General features: G+C 45.7%; 1 protein-coding gene and 1 non-coding gene across 4 annotated transcripts; one reads left to right on the top strand and one right to left on the bottom strand.

Annotated features, from left to right (window-relative positions):
* Positions 1 to 215: 215 nt before the first annotated feature.
* On the top strand, positions 216 to 17,629 carry SHISAL2A (shisa like 2A). Of its 3 annotated transcripts, none has more exons than XM_028106779.1 (3): positions 216 to 397; positions 7,235 to 7,374; positions 17,385 to 17,629. In XM_028106779.1, exons 1-3 carry the CDS (start codon positions 216 to 218, stop codon positions 17,627 to 17,629), a joined length of 567 nt encoding a protein of 188 aa, XP_027962580.1. The 3 variants fall into 3 exon arrangements, with proteins under 3 accessions (XP_027962580.1, XP_027962579.1, XP_087879117.1); XM_028106778.2 differs by having other exon boundaries at positions 17,376 to 17,629; XM_088022991.1 differs by having other exon boundaries at positions 17,349 to 17,629.
* On the bottom strand, positions 16,591 to 16,663 carry TRNAK-CUU (transfer RNA lysine (anticodon CUU)). Its single transcript has one exon. It is a non-coding gene; the product is annotated as a tRNA-Lys (tRNA).
* Positions 17,630 to 21,599: the final 3,970 nt, after the last annotated feature.

Raw genomic sequence — 21,599 nt, 5'->3', positions numbered from 1 at the left:
GTACCTGGTCGCCTTTCCCGGTCCTCAGGGACTCTAGGTCTCTAACTGCTGCGTCTCCGCGCCTCTCGCCGCGTCCCTCTCTGTCGCGCTGCTTCTCTCTGCTTTTTCTCTCCCTCAGTCGCTGTCTTTCTCCGGCTGAGTTCTGTCTCCGTCCGTTCCTCGCTCGCCCGGCCGTCTGGTAGCCCGAGGTGGCGGCGGGCCCCGCGCGGGGCGCGATGAGCGGCGCTTGCACGAGCTACGTGAGCGCAGAGCAGGAGGTGGTGCGTGGCTTCAGCTGCCCGCGGCCCGGGGGCGAGGCGGCCGCCGTCTTCTGCTGCGGCTTCCGCGACCACAAGTACTGCTGCGACGACCCGCACAGCTTCTTCCCCTACGAGCACAGCTACATGTGGTGGCTCAGGTACCGGCCGTGGCGCTAACCCCAGCTAGAACCCCGCTCCAGTCTTAGCCCCTCACCGCACCCTCCGTCCAGCGCGTGCTAAACCCTCAGTCCTCACCCACGTGCCCGCCCCAGCATCAGCATCGACCGCACCCGCCCTTTAGCCCTTCAGGCCCAATACTGACCTTTGCTCTCACCCCGTCACCAAGCCAACTCCCTCTGTAACCCCTTCCCCCATCCTGACCTGAACCATTATTCAGATCCAAACTTGAACCTCACCCCCAACTCCACCTTGGAGAAACTTCAGTCCATCCCTACTCCCAGTGTCATCCTCTGCGACCCTGAACCCAGCCCCACATTACACACCAACCCTCTCCCTGATACAACACTCCCATCTCCCACATTACAGGAAACCCAAACTCTACCCTAATCCAAGAGCTCACCAGGGTCCCCATCCTAATATTAGCCTGACCTCATCCCTGACTTTACTCACTCCCCAGTCAATATCGATCACCAGCCCCAACCTCCCCGAGTCCTCAAGGCAACCTACCTCAGCTCTCCTCCCCACCTTGACTCCAAATATGGTCTACCCCTACACCCAGACCTCATCCCCAAGTCTTACTCCTCACCTCATGCTACACCCCAAGTCAATCCCAGCCTAGCTGAGGCTCAACCCTTTCTTCCTCCTATTTAGTCATTCTTTCAGCTACCCTTTACTGAACACTTAGCTGTGCCAGGCAGGGGGCCGGTACTGGGAATCTACTCTACTCCTGAGCTAAAGCAGAGGACCAAGGAATCAGAGCTGCATGTAATGTCATAATGCCACAGCAGAAGCCAGCTCACTATAGATTAATAGAAGAGTAATTTGAGTGAATCCCCACCCAAAGGACCTCAGTTTCCTTGCCTGTTCAAGAAAGGGGGTGGATAGGCCAGTGCTGACATTCCTGGAACCAAGAATGGTGCTGAGAGGGCAGTGGGTCTCAGTTCCTAGCCGTCTCCAAAGGCCTCACCCAGAAAATAGGACCTAAGCCTGAGCCTGCTCTGGGAAATAGGTATTGGCAAAAATGGAGTGGGCCATCTCAGTAGACAGTGATTTTCCTGTTCCTGGAGGTATGTGACCAGAGGCTGCATACCCTCTGGGTGGGAAAGGACATTCTGCCAAAGAAACCTCTCTGAGCCTGTCTTTATGTAACTATCAAATGAAGAGTATGATAAATGATTGCCCTGATTTCTGACTAGGACCAAAGAGATAAAGAGGTGAAATCAACTTGACATATGCCACTGACAATTATAGATAATCACTTTTTCTAGACTGCTCAACCTGTAATTCTAAAACTATTTTCAGATGGCCAGGTTTTCCAGTCCTGCACATTCGGCTGCTATCTGTAACCTGAGGATTTAATTTATTCTCTATTCAACCATATATTCATTCATTCCTTATAGCCTTTGCTTTGTGCCAGGTGCTATGCTCGGCAATAGGGACACAAAAATTAATTATTCCCTGCCCCTGAGGAGCTCATCATCCATTCAGAGAGATATGACATGTACCTAGAGTATAACAATGGAGTATTTGCTGAAGACCCACTGTGTACTTAACACTGAGCTGGGTGCTGAAATATGGTAGCACTGACCTCCCTTAGAGGTATAGAGACAGTGTAGAACTTTGGGGCTGATTAGAACACAGTCAGTCCAAACCGTGGCTCTGTCACTTAATAGCTATGTGAATTCAGCCAAATTATCTCCAAAGCTCTTTTCTCATCTTCAAAATGGCAATTGTACTACCTGTCTCGTGGAATTGTGAGGATTAAGTGAAATAATGCATGTGAAAGTGACTAATACATACTACATGTCCTCAGTAGAAGGGAGTTTCTTTCCCTACTTCACAGGTGGGAAAGTGAATCTTGGAGTATGAAAGTGAATTGTCCAAGATCTTCTAGCGATGTCTTTATAGACTGAGATTTAAGAACATCACCTAGGACGAACCAAGAGTTAGATGTATTCACACGTTCACAACCCTGGCATGTCTTCTATCCATTTTACAGATGAGAAAACTTGAAAGTAGTTAAGTTACTCTCTGGTAAGGCCCTGCTTAGAGCAAGTGGCAGAGCTGGGATGAAAACGCAGGCCTGTCTGGCCAAAGTCCGGGCTTGTCCTGTGGCTCAACTGTCTAAATCTAGCCTGGCTCTCTCATGACCCCCTTCACTCAGATCATTTGAAAAGACACTCATTGACCCTCTAGTATCTTCTGGGCACTGTGCTGGCCCTTGGAGACACACACCCCCTCAGCACCTAGCCAATATCCCCTCCCTCTTCTAACATCTCCTTCCCTCTAACACCCCTGTGGTCCCTCCTGTTGCCTTTGCCCCTCGTGATATGTGGAGTGCTTTAGTGGTTCAGACAATGAGGTGGAGGGTTGGATGGGGTGACCTCTGAGGTCACATCACATGTCAGTGTGCTCCCGTTCTGTGACCTCAAGGGCAGTTGAAAGGTTTAGGCCGCAGGGCTGACTCTTCCTAGGCTTGGACATAACATGGTTCATAAACATCACAGACAGTTACAAAGTGGAGGAGAGAACCGGAGGGTCCCCCAGGACATCTAGGTAATCGATGTTCTTTAAACCCTTCTGGAGTGCTCCACTGCAGGGTGGAGACCTTGTTTTGCTCTCAACTCCATTTGGCCTTTTTCATGAAAGTTGGTCCTTAACAACATAAGATCTTCAGGTAAACAACTGTTTCCTTGGGTAGTACTCAAGGAGAATTGCTGTCTTTAAAAGTGTGTCTCAGGAAGTGAAGACTCCCCGTGGAGAAGCAGCTGGTGCTATCACATGTCTGGTCCACTTTCTGAACACCCTTTATCAGCAGCTCTGTTTTTTACCAGGATGTGAGCCAAAAGGCAGCAGCCTTGCTGCAGGGCAGAATCGGTTGTCAGGCACTGTGTGTACACCACCTCATTTAATCTTTAGGGACACCTGGTGAGATAGGAACCTTTACAAATGAAGAAAACGAAGATCAAGAGATGAAGGATTTTTCAGTTTATATATGACAGAACCCAGATTTGAACTTAGAACAGCCTAACTCAAAAGCCCTAACAGAGAATTTGTTAGACCGCCTCTCCAATTCTCTCCTAGGGGTCACAGTGTGTTATCTCTCTCTCAGAGTTATGGATCTGTGAACTCCTAGAAGGCTAGCAGCTCTTCAGTTTCCCACCCAGGGCAGGAAACTCTAACTTCACTGAAAAGTGTACTCATCCCAGTATTCTTTTTTTTTTTTTTTTAAGATTTTTTTATTCATTTATTTGACAGAGAGAGACACACAGCGAGAGAGGGAACACAGCAGGGCGAGTGGGAGAGGGAGAAGCAGGCTTCCTGTGGAGCAGGGAGCCCGATGCGGGGCTCTATCCCAGGCCCCTGGGATCATGACCTGAGCTGAAGGCAGACGCTTAACGACTGAGCCACCCAGGCGCCCCTCATCCCAGTATTCTTTATAAACCCACGCAATAATAGAGAACTTACCACCTCTCGAGGCAGTCCATTCACCTGGGGACAACTCTAATCATTTAAAGTTCATCTTTGGGGGCGCCTGGGTGGCTCAGTTGGTTAAGCGACTGCCTTTGGCTCAGTTCATGATCCTGGAGTTCCGGGATCGAGTCCCGCATTGGGGTCCCTGCTCAGTGGGGAGTCTGCTTCTCCCTCTGACCCTCCCCCCCTCATGTGCTCTCTATCTCATTCTCTCTCTCAAATAAATAAATAAAATCTTTAAAAAAATAAATAAATAAAGTTCATCTTTGGCCAAGCACAGATGTTTCCCCTTGGAGCTGCCTCTGTTGTTCCCAGCTCTGTCCTTGGGGCCTGGTTCCTCTGTCCCCAGACAGACCATCAGAGACAGTGCCCGCTCCCTGTCTGACTGCTAATCTGGGATATCTCCTGCCAGCTCTCTCACCCATTCCTCAAAGGACCTTCCTTTTAGAGGGCGCTTTCCATCCAGGTGGTCACAGATGTCCCATGTAAAGTATGGGGGCCCAACCGGAGCCCAAGCCTTCCAGATAATAGCCTTATAAACAGCATATCTTGAAAGGGGAAATAATGTTTGATTAAAGTACTTATAAGAACTAAAAGGTACTACATGCTCAATATGGAAAATGTGGAAAGGACAAGGGAATCATGGAAGATCTAGTGTCTTAGCTTGGATTCCCCAAAAGACTTAGAAACAAGGATTTGAGGGCAAGTAGTTTTATGGAAAGCCATCCTAGAAAATATGGGTTGCGCATGGCAAAGTGAGGCAGGGAAGGGTAAGAGCAAACGATAGTGGGTCACCACTGAGGGTTACTGGAGCTTATGCCTGCTGAGCTCTGCCAGCCCATGTAGAAATTACACCTCAGAGTCATCCCACCTAAGGGCCAGGAAACTGGGTATTCACACACAATTTGTGTCAATCATTGGTTCTGTGTCAATGGGAGAAGGGAGGCATTAATTTTCCTGCACTTCTCACCTGCTCAGTGTACAGATGGAGACTGTTCTGGGCCCAAAGAAAGCCCTCAGGCCAAGGTATATAGATGCTGGCATTTGAAACCCTGGCCAGAATATTCTACAATTACAAGACCCCATGGAACACGGCCAGGACATCCACAGCCTGCACTACAACCAGAGACAGCCTGTTAGCATTTTGGTGTATTTCTATCTAACCTTACATATGTATAATTATGTATATGTTTATTTAAGTTGGAATTATGCTATATATTTAGTATCATGTCCTACTCTTTTCACTTAGCATTATCTCATCAGAACTTATCCTTGATCTTTTTTTATTTTATTTTTTAAAGATTTTTATTTATTTATTTGAGAGAGAGAGAGCACGCACAAGCAGGGGGAGCAGCAGGAAGAGGGAGAGGCAGACTCCCCACTGAGCAAGGAGCCCGATGTGGGACTCGATCCCAGGACCCTGGGAACATGACCTGAGCCAAAGGCAGACGCTTAACCGACTGAGCCACCCAGGCGTCCCTATCCTTGATCTTAAATATTATTTGAAAACATGTTTTTAATGGCTCTAAACTAATCCATTGCAGGGGTGTTCAGTAATTTATTTTGCCATGGGAAGACAGATTTTCCAAAGCTCTAAGGTGATTCTGTTTAGTGGAACTTAGCTATCAGCTAGCTGGGAAATAAGTCACCAGCTAGCTGGGAGCAAAATCTGGCAGAAGTGGCAAGGGCAAAAGTCTGGGGCTGGGGTCAGGGCGAGGGGTGGACAGAAAAGCTGGTGAAGAAGTCATAGACAGGAAGGGCACACAAACAAAGCCTGCTGCCTACCTATCCGCTACTGTTGGGAGAATATCTCACAGTGCCTGACACATAGTGGGTACTCAGTAATATTTACTAAATGCTTACTATGTGCCAGGGCTTCTGCAAGGGGAGGACAAAGCTGATTATTTATGGTCTGATTCTGCCTTCAAGGAACACATGAGGAATATGTTGAACACCTACTATGTGTCAAGAATATTACATATAGGGCGCCTGGGTGGCTCAGATGGTTAAGCGTCTGCCTTCGGCTTAGGTCATGATCCCAGGGTCCTGGGATCGAGTCCCGCATCGGGCTCCCTGCTAGGCGGGGAGCCTGCTTCTCCCTCTGCCTCTGCCTCTCTCTCTCTGACTCTCATGAATAAATAAATAAAACATTAAAAAAAAGAATATTACATATATTAGTCATCCTTACTATACCACCTGTGAAGTACTGTGTTTTGGGTTTTTTTTTAAGAGTTTATTTATTTACTTAACAGAGAGAGCCCACACAAGCAGGGGGAACGGCAGAGGGAGAGGGAGAAGGGGACTCCCCGCTGAGCAGGGGAGTCTCAATCCCCAGGACTCTGGGATCATGACCTGAGCCGAAGGCAGACGCTTAACTGACTGAGCCACCCATGTGTCTTTGTGAAATACTGTGTTTTGTTCATTTTCACTTTTCAGACAAAGAAGCTGAGGCTCAAAATGTATAATAACTTCAGCAAGATCTCAGAGTGAGTTGTTACATACCTGGGTCCTAACCCAGGTAGGTTTGGTTCCAAAGCCCTTTGCTCTTTGCTGCCACATTGGGCTGCCTGACCCAGTGGGAAGTGCTAAAGGCCCTGAGGGAAGTGTCCTGGGTGGATTAGCTGGCATGGGGTGGGCAAAGGAGAGAGAAAGATGGCCAAGGAAAGCATTATTGAGGTCAGGAGACATTTGAGATGGGCCTTCAAGGACAGGTAAAACTAATGTGGGGAGATGATTGGGAGGAATCATATGAAGCAGGAAAGACAGTGACTCCCAAATGAGCCAGGAGGTGTTGTCTGGAGACCAGGTGACCAGGGTCTGACTTGGGGGCAGAGGTGGCAAGGTTGGAGGGTGAGGGAACAGCAGTGGGGAGGTCTTCTAAACATGGAGTCCACACTGGCATGATGACCCAGTGGAGGGTGAGTTGGAAACTACCTGGAAGGAGGTTGGAAGGACAGCTGGTTTTTAACTAAGGCCTACTATGTGTCTTGATTTTTAAGAAACAGCATCATGGGGAGGGCTCTTTAAGACCATCTCCAGCTCCCTGGGGTGGGATGCAGGTTGAAGAAAGTAGGGAGGGAAGGAAAAAACAGGAAGGGAAACACAAACTGAGTCCCAGTTACGTGGTGGCACTGACGCAAGTCATGTTACATATGTGGTGAGTCCTGGGCACACAGCTAATGCTCTGTCTCATGCTTAGGCCCAAATGGCCTAAGGCAAGTAGAGACAGAACAAAAGTTGAAGCCAGCTTATGCCTATAACACCGACAATACTTCACGTCTAACGGGTTGCCTCTGAAGTCCCCTCCCGACACTCAGCTCCCTCTGGTCTTCTCTCCCCAGCATTGGCGCTCTTGTGGGCCTGTCCATAGCAGCAGTGGTTCTCCTGGCCTTCATTGTCACCGCCTGCGTGCTTTGTTACCTGTTCATCAGCTCTAAGCCCCACACGAAGTTGGACCCAGGCTTAAGTCTCCAGCCTCCAGGTAAGAAACAGACCTCATGATTTCCTTGTAGTAAACAGACTAGCACCTTTACAGAGGGGGGGATATTTCGATGATGTTTGGAACATTTGCCTTACGAGAGTTCCTAGAATATTCCGAAGCAGCAGCACATTTTTTTAGGAGGTTCACGATCTGAACATTTTCATCCCAAACTCTTCATGTGCTCAGTGTTTATCAAAATAACTTGACATAGTTAGCATTCTATTTGGTTTTTTTTAATTTTATTTATTTATTTGAGAGAGAGAATGAGAGACAGAGAGCATGAGAGGGAAGAGGGTCAGAGGGAGAAGCAGACCCCCCGCTGAGCAGGAAGCCCGATGTGGGACTCGATCCCAGGACTCCAGGATCATGACCTGAGCCGAAGGCAGTTGCTTAACCAACTGAGCCACCCAGGCGCCCAGTTAGCATTCTGTTTGTCACAAAAAGATTAATCCATCTTGTGGATTTTCTCAGACAGTGTTTTCAAATTCTAGCCTTAGGGAATGAAAATTGATTTTAATATTATCCCAAACAAAATAGAATTAATAAGCAAAATTTGCTGCTCTCCAGCAATTTGTTCAGAAATTAAGTACAGTTATTTTTCCATAATCTGAATTGCTGGACTACCTCCTCCTTCGTTATTAGCATAGGCCCTCTAGAGCCTCAAAAGGCACCCCCCACCAAAAGGGTTGCTTTTTCATAAGTATTGCACACATTTTTACAAACTCTGCAAGGTACTGTGAAAGATACAAGTGCCTACTAGCAAGTGATCTTTCTCTGTAGTTTGGTAGACAACACTCAAAATGAGTATTATTATCTCCATTTTATAGATGAGAAAAATCAAGGCTAAAACAGATTAGATTACTTACTAAAGTGTCACAGCTAATAAATGGTCAGGCTAAAATTCAGCCCCTGTTTTTCTACCTTGAATCATGTTCTTTCTTCTGCCTACCACACTGGGTCTGGGCAGATATATAATTAAGTACAAAATTGTTTAATACCAAATGTAAGGAGAATTTCAAAAAGGAGAGTAGATTTGAATGAGTGCTGAATTAGCAAAGGAGTTGGCTGAGTAAAAGGAGAAAAGGCATTCCAGGATAGGATAAATAACGGGTAAAAGTGTGTGGGCAGTTCTGAGTAAGACCTATGCAGTGACTGGGTCATTCACCCTGGGGCACCATAGGAAATAAGGCCAGGCAGGAATTTAAGCTAAGCAGAAGAAGCAGGGGTGGCAATTAGAGCAGTAGAAAGGTGGGTAGTAGCTAAATTTCAGAGAACGACAGAGAGGGCTTTTTTAGTTGTAAAAGATTAGTTTTCCAACTTGACATCAACTTGTGCAACAAACAACAGCACAAGAACCCTTCTCAGATCCTGGTGACAATAAATAACCCTGCTGTTGCTGAGCATTGAAAAGCAGGAAGGATGGCTTTTGAGGGTAGAAGGATTCTTCTGGCTCCCCTTGTAGTCAGGAACCTGGGAAGCAGTGGCTGGGGAACAGGAAGAAAGCCTGAGCATAGATCCAGACAGCCCAGGGAGACCAGAGACAGCCCAGGCTTCAACTTTTATAGAGAAAAATCAAGAAGTTAATGAAAGGCATAAAAGAACCTATCTCATGAGATACGGCAGGTATGTGGATAGAAGGCTCAATATCATAGACATACCAGTTCTCCCCAAATTAATTTATAAATAAAATTCCCAAGAAAACATTTCATGGAATTTGTCAAATTAGTTCTAAAATTAATCTAGAAGAGTAAAAGTGCAGAACAATTTTGGAAAAGAAAGAGGAGGGACTTGCCCTATCAGATAACAGACATTTTTAAAAGATTTAAGAATTGTCCGCTTGATATTGGCACAGCAATTGACAGATAGAATTGGGCAATGCGGTGGTCCTCAGTGGGGTGTACATTTGCCCCCCCACCCGACCACCCAGGGACATTTGGCAATGTCTGGAGACATTTTTGGTTGTCGCAACTGGGGAAGGTATCTCTTGGTAGAGGCCAGGGATGCTGTTAAACATCCTACAATACAGAAGACAGCGCTCCACAGCAAAGAATTATCCAACCCAAAATGTAAATAGTGCCAATGCTGAAAAACCCTAGAACAAAAAGAGAGTCTAGGGGCACCTGGGTGGCTCAGTCGTTAAGCGTCTGCCTTCGGCTCAGGTCATGATCCCAGGGTCCTGGGATCGAGCCCCACATCGGGCTCCCTGCTCAGCGGAAAGCCTGCTTCTCTCTCTCCCTCTGCTGCTCCCCCTTGCTTGTGTGTTCACTCTCGTGCTCTCTCTCTGTCAAGTAAATAAATAAAATCTTAAAAAAAGAGTCTAGAAACAGATTAATTAAAATATAGGAATTTGAATAAAACATTTAATTTTTTTAAATAAGGGGAAAAATTGGGAAATTTGCCTTCATCAAATGCAAATAGTCATGAAATAAAAATAAGACAGGGGTGCCTGGGTAGTTGAGTCAGTTAAAGAGTCCAACTCTTGATTTCAGTTCAGGTCATGATCTCAGGGTCATGGGATGAAGCCTGAGTGGGCCTCAGTGCTCAGTGGGGAGCCTGCTTAATATTCTTTCTCTCCCTCTGCCCCTCCCTGCCCCACTCCCTCTCTCTCTCTTCCTCTCAAAAAAAAAAAAAAAGACATCATACATAACGTTATAAAACAAGTGATGGACTGCAGGGATATTATAAATGTAAAGATAAATACACACATGTAAACAATCCTCATTATTCACAGAGTTGATACTTCCAAGTTTGTCTACTTGCTAAAATTTATCTGTAACCTCAAAATCAATACTTGCTGTGCTTTTGAGGTCATTTGTGGATGTGGACATGTGAAGAGCAGCAAAAAATTTGAGTTGCCCTATCACACACATTCCCAGCTGAGGTTAAACAAGTCTACACTCTGCCTTCTTATTTTCAGCTCTCATACGGTAAACAAGTGTCTATTTAGTGCCATGTTTTTTGCATTTTTGTGATTCTTGTTAACTTCACTGTTTAAAGTGGCCCCCAGGGCGCCTGGGTGGCTCAGTTGGTTAAGCGACTGCCTTCCACTCAGGTCATGATCCTGGAGTCCCGGGATCGAGTGCCGGGATCGAGTCCTGCATCGGGCTCCCTGCTCAGCGAGGAGCCTGCTTCTCCCTCTAACCCTCCCCCCTCTCATGTACTCTCTCTCTCATTCTCACTCTCAAAATAAATAAACCTTTTAAGAAAATAAATAAATAAAATAAAGTGGCCCCCAAATGTAGTGCTGAAGTATTCTCTCCTGTTCCTAAGCATAAGAAGCCTGTGATGTACCCTGTGGAGAAAATACATGTGTTAGATAAACTTTGCTCAGGCAGGAGTTATAGTGCTGTTGGTCATGAGTTCAATGTTAATGAGTCAATAATATATAATATACTATATATATAGTATATATATAGTATAATATATATATTATATATTAATATATATACACTAAATATATATACTATATATATACTAAACAATGTGTCTTCAAACAAAACACACAAGCAACAAATTTATGTATTGGTCAGTTGACAAAACTGTTGTGACCAGAGACTCACAGGCACCTAACCTTGTATTTTCCCTAAGAGCAATGATTCAGCATTCGTTAATTCAGTGTCTGTGGTAACTTTATAGACTATAACTACTGTGAATAATAAGAATCAACTATATATAAAATAGAGATGAGGCTGATATCCAGAATATATAGGCACATCTTTAAACAAATGAGGAAAACGTAATTTACAAAAAAAGAAATACAAATGCTCAACACATATGAAAAAGTGCTGCTCAACCCTATTAATAATGAGAAGAATGCGGGGCACCTGGGTGGCTCAGCTGGTTAAGTGTCCAACTCTTGAGTTCTGCTCAGGTCATGATCTCAGGGTTGTGAGATTGAGCCTTGCGTTGGACTCTGAGCTGGGTGTTGGGAGCCTGCTTAAGAGTCTCTCTCTCCTTCTCCCTCTGCCCTGACTCCCAATAAAGAAAGAAAGAAGAATCCAATTTAAGGATGATGTAACTTTTTAATTTTTTTAAAGATTTATTTATTTTAGAGAGACAGAGGGGGGAAGATGTATTTATTTGGGAGAGATTGAGAGAGAAAGAGAGTATGCGCACAAGTGGGGAGGGGAGAAAAGGAGGGGGAGAGAGAGAATCCTCTAGAAGACTCCCCACTGAGTGCTGAGGGTCACTCAGTGGGCTCGATCTCACAACCCTGAGACCATTACCTGAACCGAAATCAACAGTTGGACGCTTAACCCACTGAGCCATCCAGGCGCCCCAATTATATAACTTTTTATTTTTTTATTTTTTTTTTTAAATATTTTGTTTATTTATTTGACAGAGAGAGAGACAGTGAGAGAGGGAACACAAGCAGGGGGAGTGGGAGAGGGAGAAGCAGGCTTCCCTCTGAGCAGGGAGCCCGATGCGGGGCTCGATCCCAGGACCCTGGGACCACGACCTGAGCCGAAGGCAGACGTTTAATGACTGAGCCACCCAGGCGCTCTATATAACTTTTTTAAATGATTACATTGGCGGGGTACCTGGCTGGCTCAGTCAGAGGAGCATGCAACTCTTGATCTTGGGGTCGTGAGTTCAAGTCCCACACTAGGGGTAGTGATTACTAAAAAAATAAACTTAAAAAAAATCAATTAGGGCGCCTGGGTGGCTCAGATGGTTAAGCGTCTGCCTTCAGCTCAGGTCATGATCCCAGGGTGCTGGGATCGAGTTCCGCATCGGGCTCCCTGCTCCTTGGGAGCCTGCTTCTCCCTCTGCTTCTCTCTCTCTCTCTCCGTCTCTCATGAATAAATAAATAAAATCTTTAAAAAAATCAATTACATTGGCAAAAGTCCCAAAATGGATCATATTAACAGTGAGAAATTTGGGTGTGAGGAATTGATACTGTCATATGCTACTGGTAAGAGTATAAATTGGCACAACCACTTTGTGGACCAATTTGGCAAATCTGTTTAAACTAAAAATATCTATACCCTATACTCCATAATTCCACTTCTAATTATCTGCCTTAGAGAAATAGTTGTACTAGGAGAGGACTTGTACAGAAAGCTCCATGATAGCTTGTCATATTCGAAACAAACTAAATGGCCATCAGTAGAGGAATAATGAAATACGATATCACAGTTAAAAGGAATGAACTAATTCTAAATAGACCACCTCATTTGCTCTTCACAGTAACTGGGCAGAGTATAGATCTTATTACTATGCATTTTACAGGTGAGGATTCTGCAGACGGGAACCTAAAGTCACCTAGTGAATGAGTGACAGAGCCAAGTCAGCCTACCCACTCCTTTGTCTCCTTATCCCTGTGCTGTGACAAGGAAGTCCTCACTGTGTACCAGACGCTGAGACTTGACATGCACGATCTCATCTCATTTTCCCAACTATCCCAGTGCAGTAGATATTATTGCCCTCCGTCTTACAGATGCAAAAGGCAGGTGTCAGGGAGGTTAGATGATTTGCCCAAGGGCTTAAAGCTTATAAATCGTGGAACTGGAATTCAAACACATGTTTCTTTTTGTGTCCCCAAAGTCCCATTCTTTCTGTGTCACCAGGCCCGGTCTGTGGGGTGCTCCTGCTTGTGCCCTGCTCTCCTCCCTTCTCCCCATTTTGTCCCCCCAAACCTTTCTGACTCAAATGAAATATAGTTCATGCCTTGGCCCTGTGAATGAAAACCACCCTCCTACTCTTCGCCGCTCAGCCACCAGCTGGATTATCCAGTCTCTAGGGTTTGAGACAGCTTGTGATCTTGCTTTTTGCTTCTTATTTTTAAGATGGAAAATGCATTTCCTGACCTTTTACTAAGTGATAGATTTCAGCTCTCTCTGCCTTTTGCCCAAACTCAGCTCTTAGTTCCTCCCCTTCATTAAGTGCCACGCTCTCCTTCCTCTGAACTCACAGCATCTACCAGGAGCCTCCTGTCCCTCCTGCATCTGAGACAGTTTACAGACCCACTGTCTTATATTCATCAGAGCTTTACCTTTACAAAAATGTTTCATTTCTGTCTCCCTCTCTAGCAGGACATGTGCAGAGATCATTAGCCCCATTGTATAGCAGAGGAAACCATGGGTTAGCCAAGGGAAGTGCATTAGCCAAGTCCACACAGCTAGTGAGCTTGTGTTGCTGAGGAGTCAACCCCGATCTCCCAGATTCTAAAGCCTACAATCATTGCACTGTATCTTGGGGCCATGATATCTGACTAGGGGGCAAGAGCAGAGTGGAAATGGACCAGAGTTTCTGAAAATAGGTTCCTCCTGCTGCCCAGGCATTCTGTACTATCCCATCACTTCCACCCCAACCCCAACCCCATCCCCCAAACTCAGGATGCAACAAAGACCGTAACTTTCTTACTCTGGTACTCTGTGAGGAACTAGCTTGATCAGAAGGGTGACTGAGTTCCTACTGTTGTGCTGGGCGCTATGCTTTAAACACCTTATCCCATTTAACCTGCTCAACTACTCTGCCAAGTGGCTATTATCAACTCTATTTTGCAGATGAGGTGAATGAGGTAAATGTAGAGGTGATATTCCAACCTAGACACATTTAATAAGAGACAAAAAAAAAAAAAACGGGGAAAATGATAGGCAAGAGTTCAGTTCTCCCTCTAAAAGGTGTTGGTGGGAGATCCCTAATCAGCCATTCTCACCATCCGTCAGTTTGGTGTTTTCATAAAGTTAAACATACACTTACTCTATGTATTAGCTTCCTACAGCTGCTGTAACAAATTTCCACAAACTTGGTGGCTTAACATAACAGAAAGGCATTATCTCACATTTCCGGGGCCCAGAAATCCAAAATCAGTCTCACTGGGTTGAAATTAAAGGCTCCAGGGGAGAATCTGCTCCTGGCCTTGTCCAGTTTCTGGTGACTGCCAGCATCCCTGTGCTTGTAGCTGTATCACTGCAATCTCTATGTGTCTCTTTACAACACTCTGTGTGTGTCCATCTCCCTCTGCCTTTCTCTCATAAAGGCAGTGGTGATGGCATTTAGGACCCACCCAGATAATTCAGGATAAGCTCCTTATCTCAAAATCCTTAATCTGGGGCACCTGGTGGTTCGGCTGGTTAAGCGTCTGCCTTTGGCTCAGGTCATGATCCCAGTATCCTGGGATCGAGCCCTGCGTCGGGCTCCCTGCTCAGTGGGGAGCCTGCTTCTCCCTCTCTCTCTCTCTCTCTGCAGCTCCCCCTGCTTGTGCTCCGCCCCCCATACCCTCTGTCAAATAGTAAATAAAATCTTTAGGAAAAAAAAACCTTAATTTAATCACATCTGCAAAATTTTACCATATAAGGTAACATTCACAGGTTCCAGAGATTAGGACCTAATATCTGGGGGCTACCATTCAGCCCACTGTACCATGCAAATCAGCAATTACACTCCTACGTATTTATCCTAGAGACATGAAAATGTATGTCTGCACAAAACTATACATGAATGTTCATAGCAGCTTTATTTGTAATTGACAAAAACTGGAAACAACCCAAAAGTCCTTCAATGAACAAATGGTACAACCACCCAATGGAATATATGCAGCCATAAAAAGGAATGCACTATTGATACACACAACAACTTAAATGGGTTTCAAGTGTGTTATATAGAGTGAAAAAAGCCAGTCTTAAAAGGGTGTATACTATATAGTTCCATTTATATCACACTTCTGCTATGACAAAATTATAGTGATGGAGAACAGGTTAGTGGTTACCAGGAGTTAGGTTTAGGAGGAAGGTACAAGTATAAAGAGGAAGCATGAGAAAGTTTCTTTGTGGTGATGGAAGAGTTCTTTATCCTGACTGTGGCAGTGATTATATAAATCTATATATGTGATAAACTTTGACAGTACCATACACCAAAAAGAAAAAAAAAATACATATAAAAACTGGTAGGAATTGAATAGGATTTGTAGTTTAGTTAATCATATTGTATCAATGTCAGCCTCCTAGTTTTGAAGTTATTCTGTGGTAATTTAAGATGTTATCATTGGGGAAAGCTACCCTAGGTGAAGGATAAGTGTACTATTTTTGTTACTTCTTATGAGTCTTCAATTATTTAAAAATAGAAAGTTCAAAACAAAACAAACAACAAAAAAGGAAATTTATTGGCTCAGTGGGTGAGAAGTCTAAAAATAAGGTAGGCTTTATGCATGGTTTGAATAGAAGTTCACTATGTTGTCAGGTTTGTGGCTCTATCCTATAAGATTCTTTCAACTCTACCGTCTATTTTGACTTGGCTAACTCCTCAGGCTGACTTTTCTTATGGTAGAAAGTTGGCTACCAACAGTCCCTGGGGCCACCAGCTTTTTGTTTCCCTCTAGCCAGGAGAAGAAAGAGGAAACTATCTCTTCCTTCAAAGTGGGGGGGGGGGGGGCTGAGCTCTACTCTGATTGGACCATTCAGGGCATGTGTCCACCCCTAAACCAATCATTGTCCCCAGGGAAATGCTATGCACCCATTACCAATCCATGTGGCAAAGGAATGGGATTATCTGATTGGCTCAGATCAACCCCACTCCTAGAGCTGGGATGGGACCAATACCACCCAAATATAATTGCTATTACCAGATGGGAAGAGGTGGAATGAATGTTACGTAGTCAACTCCAATGTCCAATATAACTTCCTTCTTAAAATTCACTCTTCCCCTAGTTTCAGAGGCATCATTCTTCCTGGGTATCCCCAATCAATGGAGCTTTCTAGACAGAGAAGGTATAAAATGTCATTCCAGGCAGAAGAAACAGCACAAGCAAAAAATCAGAGATGTAAAGGAATGGCGCTATTTAGGGCACAATAAAAACCTTGGTGTCGCAAACATCGAGTTCTTAAGGGAAGAGTGATAGTAATGAAGCCAAAGAGAAGGGAAGGGACAGTATGTGAAGAGCCTTGAATGCCACCCCAAGGATGACAGGTAATGGGAAGACATTGAAGGCTTTTGAGAAAGAACAGTACATGGACTCACTTGACTTTAGAAAGCTCTCTCTGGCTACAAACTGGAGGGTAAACTGAAGGACACCCAACTAGAGGGTGTTCCAGTGGTCTGGGAGGAAGAAGATGAAAGCCTGACTGAGGGTGGTGGCCCTGAAGATGTAGAGAAATGGGTGAATATGGAAGATGGTAATTGGTGGAATCAGAGGGACTTGGTGACTCACATTTCCGGCTTGAACAGTTGATAATGCTATTTTTTTTTAAAGATTTTATTTTAAAGTAATCTCTATACCCAACATGGGGCTTGAACCCACAACCCTGAGATCAAGAGTCTCATGCTCCACCAACTGAGCCAGCCAGGTACCCCTGAACGCTTGATACACATTTTATCCAAAAAGGCAGGAATGCTCAATTGTGTCAAATGCTCCTAATACGTCAAGGGAGGTAAGGATTCGTAAGTGACTGTGGGATTTAGTGACAAAACGTTTTGAGGTATGTTGGGAGCAGAAACCAAGTAAATTTCGGCAGAATAAGTCATGAACGAGAAGTGGGGAATACTAAAAGGGAGCAAAGGGACTTTGGAGACTGGTGGGATAAATGAGGGCTTTTCCCAGCAAACCCACCCAAGTGAGCCTCCTTTCAAGCTCATATACAGAGGAGAGGATAAATCAGTAGTGTGTCATGGAATCTATTCTTAAAGAAGAGAATAATATATGTTTTAAATTTTTCCAGCACTTTTCTGCATGCTAATTGTGTATCCTCATCTGTATCCTCATCTATAAAATTAGTTTTTAATAGTACCTACCTCATGGGTTTATGGTCAAGGTCAAGTCTTCATTTTTTCCTAACAATTATTTATTGTCTGTCTCCCCCACTAGACTTTAAGTTCATTAGAAGCACGGACAGCTCCTAGTGAATGATGTAGTATGTTGTTAATAAATATTTGTTAAGCGAATGATGCATTTAAGACTGAGTGAGTCCTGCCCAAGGTAAGCACTCAGGAAACTTAGCCAGGGTGCATGTGACTGTCAGGGAGGAAGGTAAGAGGAATGCCTTCGGCTTGCTGTTTTCCAGACCCCAAAGAGGAGGCGCCCCCTGACTGCCAAGGTGGAAATGCAGGCAATTCGATGGAGGTGCCAGGAGTGAGCATTCTTGGACAGAATCACCCCTTCCTGAACCCATGGCTAGACTGCAATGAGCAGCAGGTTGTGGACCCCAAACGTCTGCTCCAGCACTGCTTCATGGCCACAGTGACTGCCAGTGACATCCCAGGCAGCCCTCAGGAGGCCCTTGTCCCAAATCTAGATCCATGTGGACCAACCCCATAAACATCCAATAAATGCCTCTACACCATCCTTTTCTGGAGCCTCTTTTCCATGAAAGGTGGGGGTGGTGATGAGCAAAGGGACTTTGGAGACTGGTGGGATAAATGAGGGCTTTTCCCAGCAAACCCACCCAGGCCCTGCTTTGGACCCAGTTATACTGCTCTGCCTGGCCTACTGTGGGTCAAAGAGAGTTTAGACATGAATCCTAGGGAAATGGTCAGTAACAACTCCAGGCAATCAGGGGGAAGTCTGGGGCCTATGGAGGCTCAGAGGAGCCCCTCACCTAACTTAGGGAGTCAGAGAGCTCTGACTTGGTCTTCCTGCTACAGAAGAGGTATACTTAGGATCCCCCAGGAAGATGGCTGGGACCCAGAGGCAGGTGTCTCCTACTTCTGCAGCTCTGCCACGAGGAATAGAATGAAAAGGAGTGTAGAGTTTGGTGGGGGGGATTAAATTACTTAGTCCACGCAAAGTACTTAAAACAGGGTTGGCTCGGGCCCCTGGGTGGCTCAGTTGGTTAAGCGACTGCCTTCGGCTCAGGTCATGATCCTGGAGTCCCAGGATCGAGTCCCACGTCGGGCTACCTGCTCAGCAGGGAGTCTGCTTCTCCCTCTGACCCTCTTCCCTCTCGTGCTCTCTATCTCTCATTCTCTCCCTCTCAAATAAATAAATAAAATCTTAAAAAAAAAAAGAACAGTGTTGGTTCATGGAAAGCACTATGTGTTAGCTATCATCATCATCATCATTATTATTGTTATTGTTATTATTTTGTTGTTAAGGAATCTTAGGGTAGGATGGCTGACTGCCACCCCTTTCCTGGCTGTTCTCTTCATCTTAATTTTGGCAGTAGCTTTAGGCTTTGCTTTGGAAGTGCAAGGCAAGGACTGAGGAGACTCAGTGGCCACTGAAAGCAGATCTCAACATTTCTGACAGTGATATGAACTGCTGCTAGATTTGGCAAAGGTAAAATGGCTACTCTTAGATATTTGTGCATGGGGTCTGAGCCAGCCAAGGGCACACGGTGGGGTGACAAGGCAGGGTGAATCACCTGCAGAAGTGGCCTAGGCCAGAAGTCGAGAGACATTGGTTTTGGTCTTCATTTGTTGTCTTCTGTGTGTATAAGTGTGTGTGTGTGTGTGTGTGTGTGTGTGTGTGTGCGCGCGCGCATATATGTGTCTTTTATTTGCGTGTGTGTGTGTGTGTGTGTTTTATTTTCAGTGCTCTAAACCCAGCACCTTTGTCCACTTATCATACATCCAGCAGTGTCTATTCTACGCTAGGACTCTCATGGATTACCAGAAACAACAGGGAATCAGCCAGAGCTGCTACCCTCAAGGGGATCCCATGGAGGGCAAGGAGAGCACACAAAAGGGAAGTGGGCCCAATGGTGGCCCCTTATGCAGTCTGAGCAAGGAATAAGTGATGTCTGAGCTGAATCATCAAAGATGAGTCAAAATTTCCAGGTGAGACAAGGTCAGAAGACATTATGTTCAGAGTACAACTTGTTCCAAATCAGAGAGAGCCTAACCCAGCTCAGGAACTGCAAGTTATCTTTTGGAGAGAGAGCTTAGGGTACTTGTGTGTGTGTGTGTGTGTGTGTGTGTGTGTGTGTGGCACGAGTGGGTGACAGATGGGAGGTTTAGTCACTAATGTTCTTCATGACCTTTTACAGGACAGATCCTGTCTCTCTTCTTAGTATCCCCATCAGTAAATTTCAATTTTCCTCTGAATTTCCTGTGCTGAGCCTTCCAGGAAGAATCAAGAAAGAATCCAGTACTGCCCAGTAATCCCCAATACTTTAGGCTGCTCATGGTCTGATGGGGGGGACATACTCTATAAATTCTAAAAACTCATTTGGTCATCAGTGGCCTAAAGCAGTGGTTCTCACACTTCAGACTGCATCAGAATCAGAGGGAGGACTTGTTAAAACACAGATTGCTGGGCCCACCTCTTTCCCACCTTGCAGTGTCTGAATCTGTAGGTCTGGAGTAAGCCCTCACAATTTTAACTGGTTCCAGGTGAGGCTGCTGCTGCTGGTCTGGGCTAGCTTTCTGAGCATGACTGGCCAGGAAGAATGCAGCTAGAGGACGCAGCTAGAGAGATTAAGAGGAAACCTCACACTGAGCAGGTTCCCTGAAGGTCCAGTAGCACTTCCCAGCAGGAGCCTGTGTAGATGGGGTGGGAATAGGAAGAAAACAGACTGTCTGGGGCACCTGGGTGCCTCAGATGGTTAAGCATCTGCCATCAGCTCAGGTCATGATCCCAGGGTCCTGGGATCAAGCCCCACATCGGGCTCCTGGCTCAGCGGGGAGCCTGCTTCTCCCTCTCCCTCTGCCTCTCCCCCTGCTCATGCTCTCTCTCTCTCTCTCTGTATCTCTGTGTCTCAAATGAATAAATAAAAAAATCTTCAAAAAAAAAAAAAGAAAAGAAAACAGACTGTGTGTTACCTTTGCTGACCTATACATCCCAGACCCCATAAAGCTCTTCCCATCCACCATGTTTCAGGTTCTCCCATTTGAATTCAATCAATCCTCAGAGCTGGCTCTCACTGGGGTTGGCTTGTCTGCGTCTGGGGTCAGAAGCCAACTGCCCTCCCTGTGAAGTGGGAGCCCCCTTCCTCAGGGCCATGGAGGAGGAAGGAAGCTGGGTGGGCTGACGCACAGACAGAAATAGTCTGCGCTCACCACTGCTCCCAAGCACACATTGACCAGCAATTATCTCTTGTAAATTGCTTTCCCGGTTCTGTTCAGAACATGTGTGTGTGCCTGCCTGAGAACAAACACTCGGAAGGCACAGGGTGGAGGTGACTAGCTGGGGAGTGGGCTCCAGATGGAGGGAAGCCCAAGTCTGAATCTTCAGCCAAGAATTAGGGAACTGTTGAATCTTAGACCTCAGAAATACTAGAACCTTGCACTTGCCCTTATAAGACTCCTGCTAGTTGGTTTTCCAGCCTCTCAAACACTCTCATTTGTTTATTCCTTCAACATTGACTGCCAGGGATTCTCTGCCAGAATCTGGGCTAAATGAAGTCCCAGTCCCTATCCTGAAGGAGCTCATGGCTATGGCATCTACAGGAGATCCCTAACACACCTAAGGGCTTCAGGGAAGCTTCTTGGAGGAAGTGATATCTGAATTAAGTCTTGAAGAACCCACTGACAGGTGAAAAGGGGTTTGTGATGCAAGATGGGGAACAGCATTTAAGGCACAGGGAATAGTATACACAAAGGCCTGAGCTAGGAGAGAGCAGATGGTGATTCAAGGGACAATAAATGGTTCAGTTTGGGTGGACACTGGAGTCAAGGTGGGATGGTGAGAGATGAAGCTGGAGGGGTATGTGGGCCAAGTCCTGAAGACTTTGCCATAGTTAGGGTCTCAGGCTTTATCCTGAGGGCAAGAGAAGTGACTGGAAAGGGTTTAGCATGGGAAGGAACTCAGAACCTTATGTGATAGCTTGCTTTCATGTTGTTCATGACACTGAAGTAAAATGTGTTACCCAGGAGCTCTGCTTTGGGGGCCTATTGAACACCTGCTCCTTTGGTTCCTGAGACCTCAGAAGTCTGAAGGGCAGTGATGGCTCACGTGTCCACAAGAAATGACTCAGGCCCTGGACTCTTATTAGGGGGAGGAGGCCATTCCACTGTCATTAATGGTTTATGCTCAGTTAGCTCAGGGGCCAGAGCCTGGTACAACAAAGGCCCAGGCCATAGACCAGAGCCCAGAAGAATGCTGTGCCTCACTCTGTCCCAGAGACCCAGGAGGCTCTCATGTGCATGGCACTGATGAGGGTACGAATGGCTCCTTGCACACCTTCTCCATACCTCACAGGATTTTTTTTTTAAAGATTTTATTTATTTGAGAGAGAGAGAATGAGAGATAGAGAGCACGAGAGGGAAGAGGGTCAGAGGGAGAAGCAGACTCCCTGCCGAGCAGGGAGCCCGATGTGGGACTTGATCCCGGGACTCCAGGATCATGA

Source organism: Eumetopias jubatus, unplaced genomic scaffold (assembly GCF_037043125.1).
Source record: "Eumetopias jubatus isolate StellerSeaLion01/CBP00866 unplaced genomic scaffold, mEumJub1_p1.0 scaffold_4, whole genome shotgun sequence".
Taxonomy (NCBI): Eukaryota; Metazoa; Chordata; class Mammalia; order Carnivora; family Otariidae; genus Eumetopias; species Eumetopias jubatus.
Note: the sequence above shows the minus strand (reverse complement) of the source record. Positions and strands in the feature narration are given on the sequence as shown.

Coding starts and splice junctions, on each gene's coding strand:
- SHISAL2A (XM_088022991.1), top strand. CDS start 216: ATGAGCGGCGCTTGCACGAGCTACGTGAGCGCAGAGCAGGAGGTGGTG. Junction 398..7,234: donor AGCTACATGTGGTGGCTCAG/GTACCGGCCGTG, acceptor TTCTCTCCCCAG/CATTGGCGCTCTTGTGGGCC. Junction 7,375..17,348: donor CTTAAGTCTCCAGCCTCCAG/GTAAGAAACAGA, acceptor GGAAGGTAAGAG/GAATGCCTTCGGCTTGCTGT.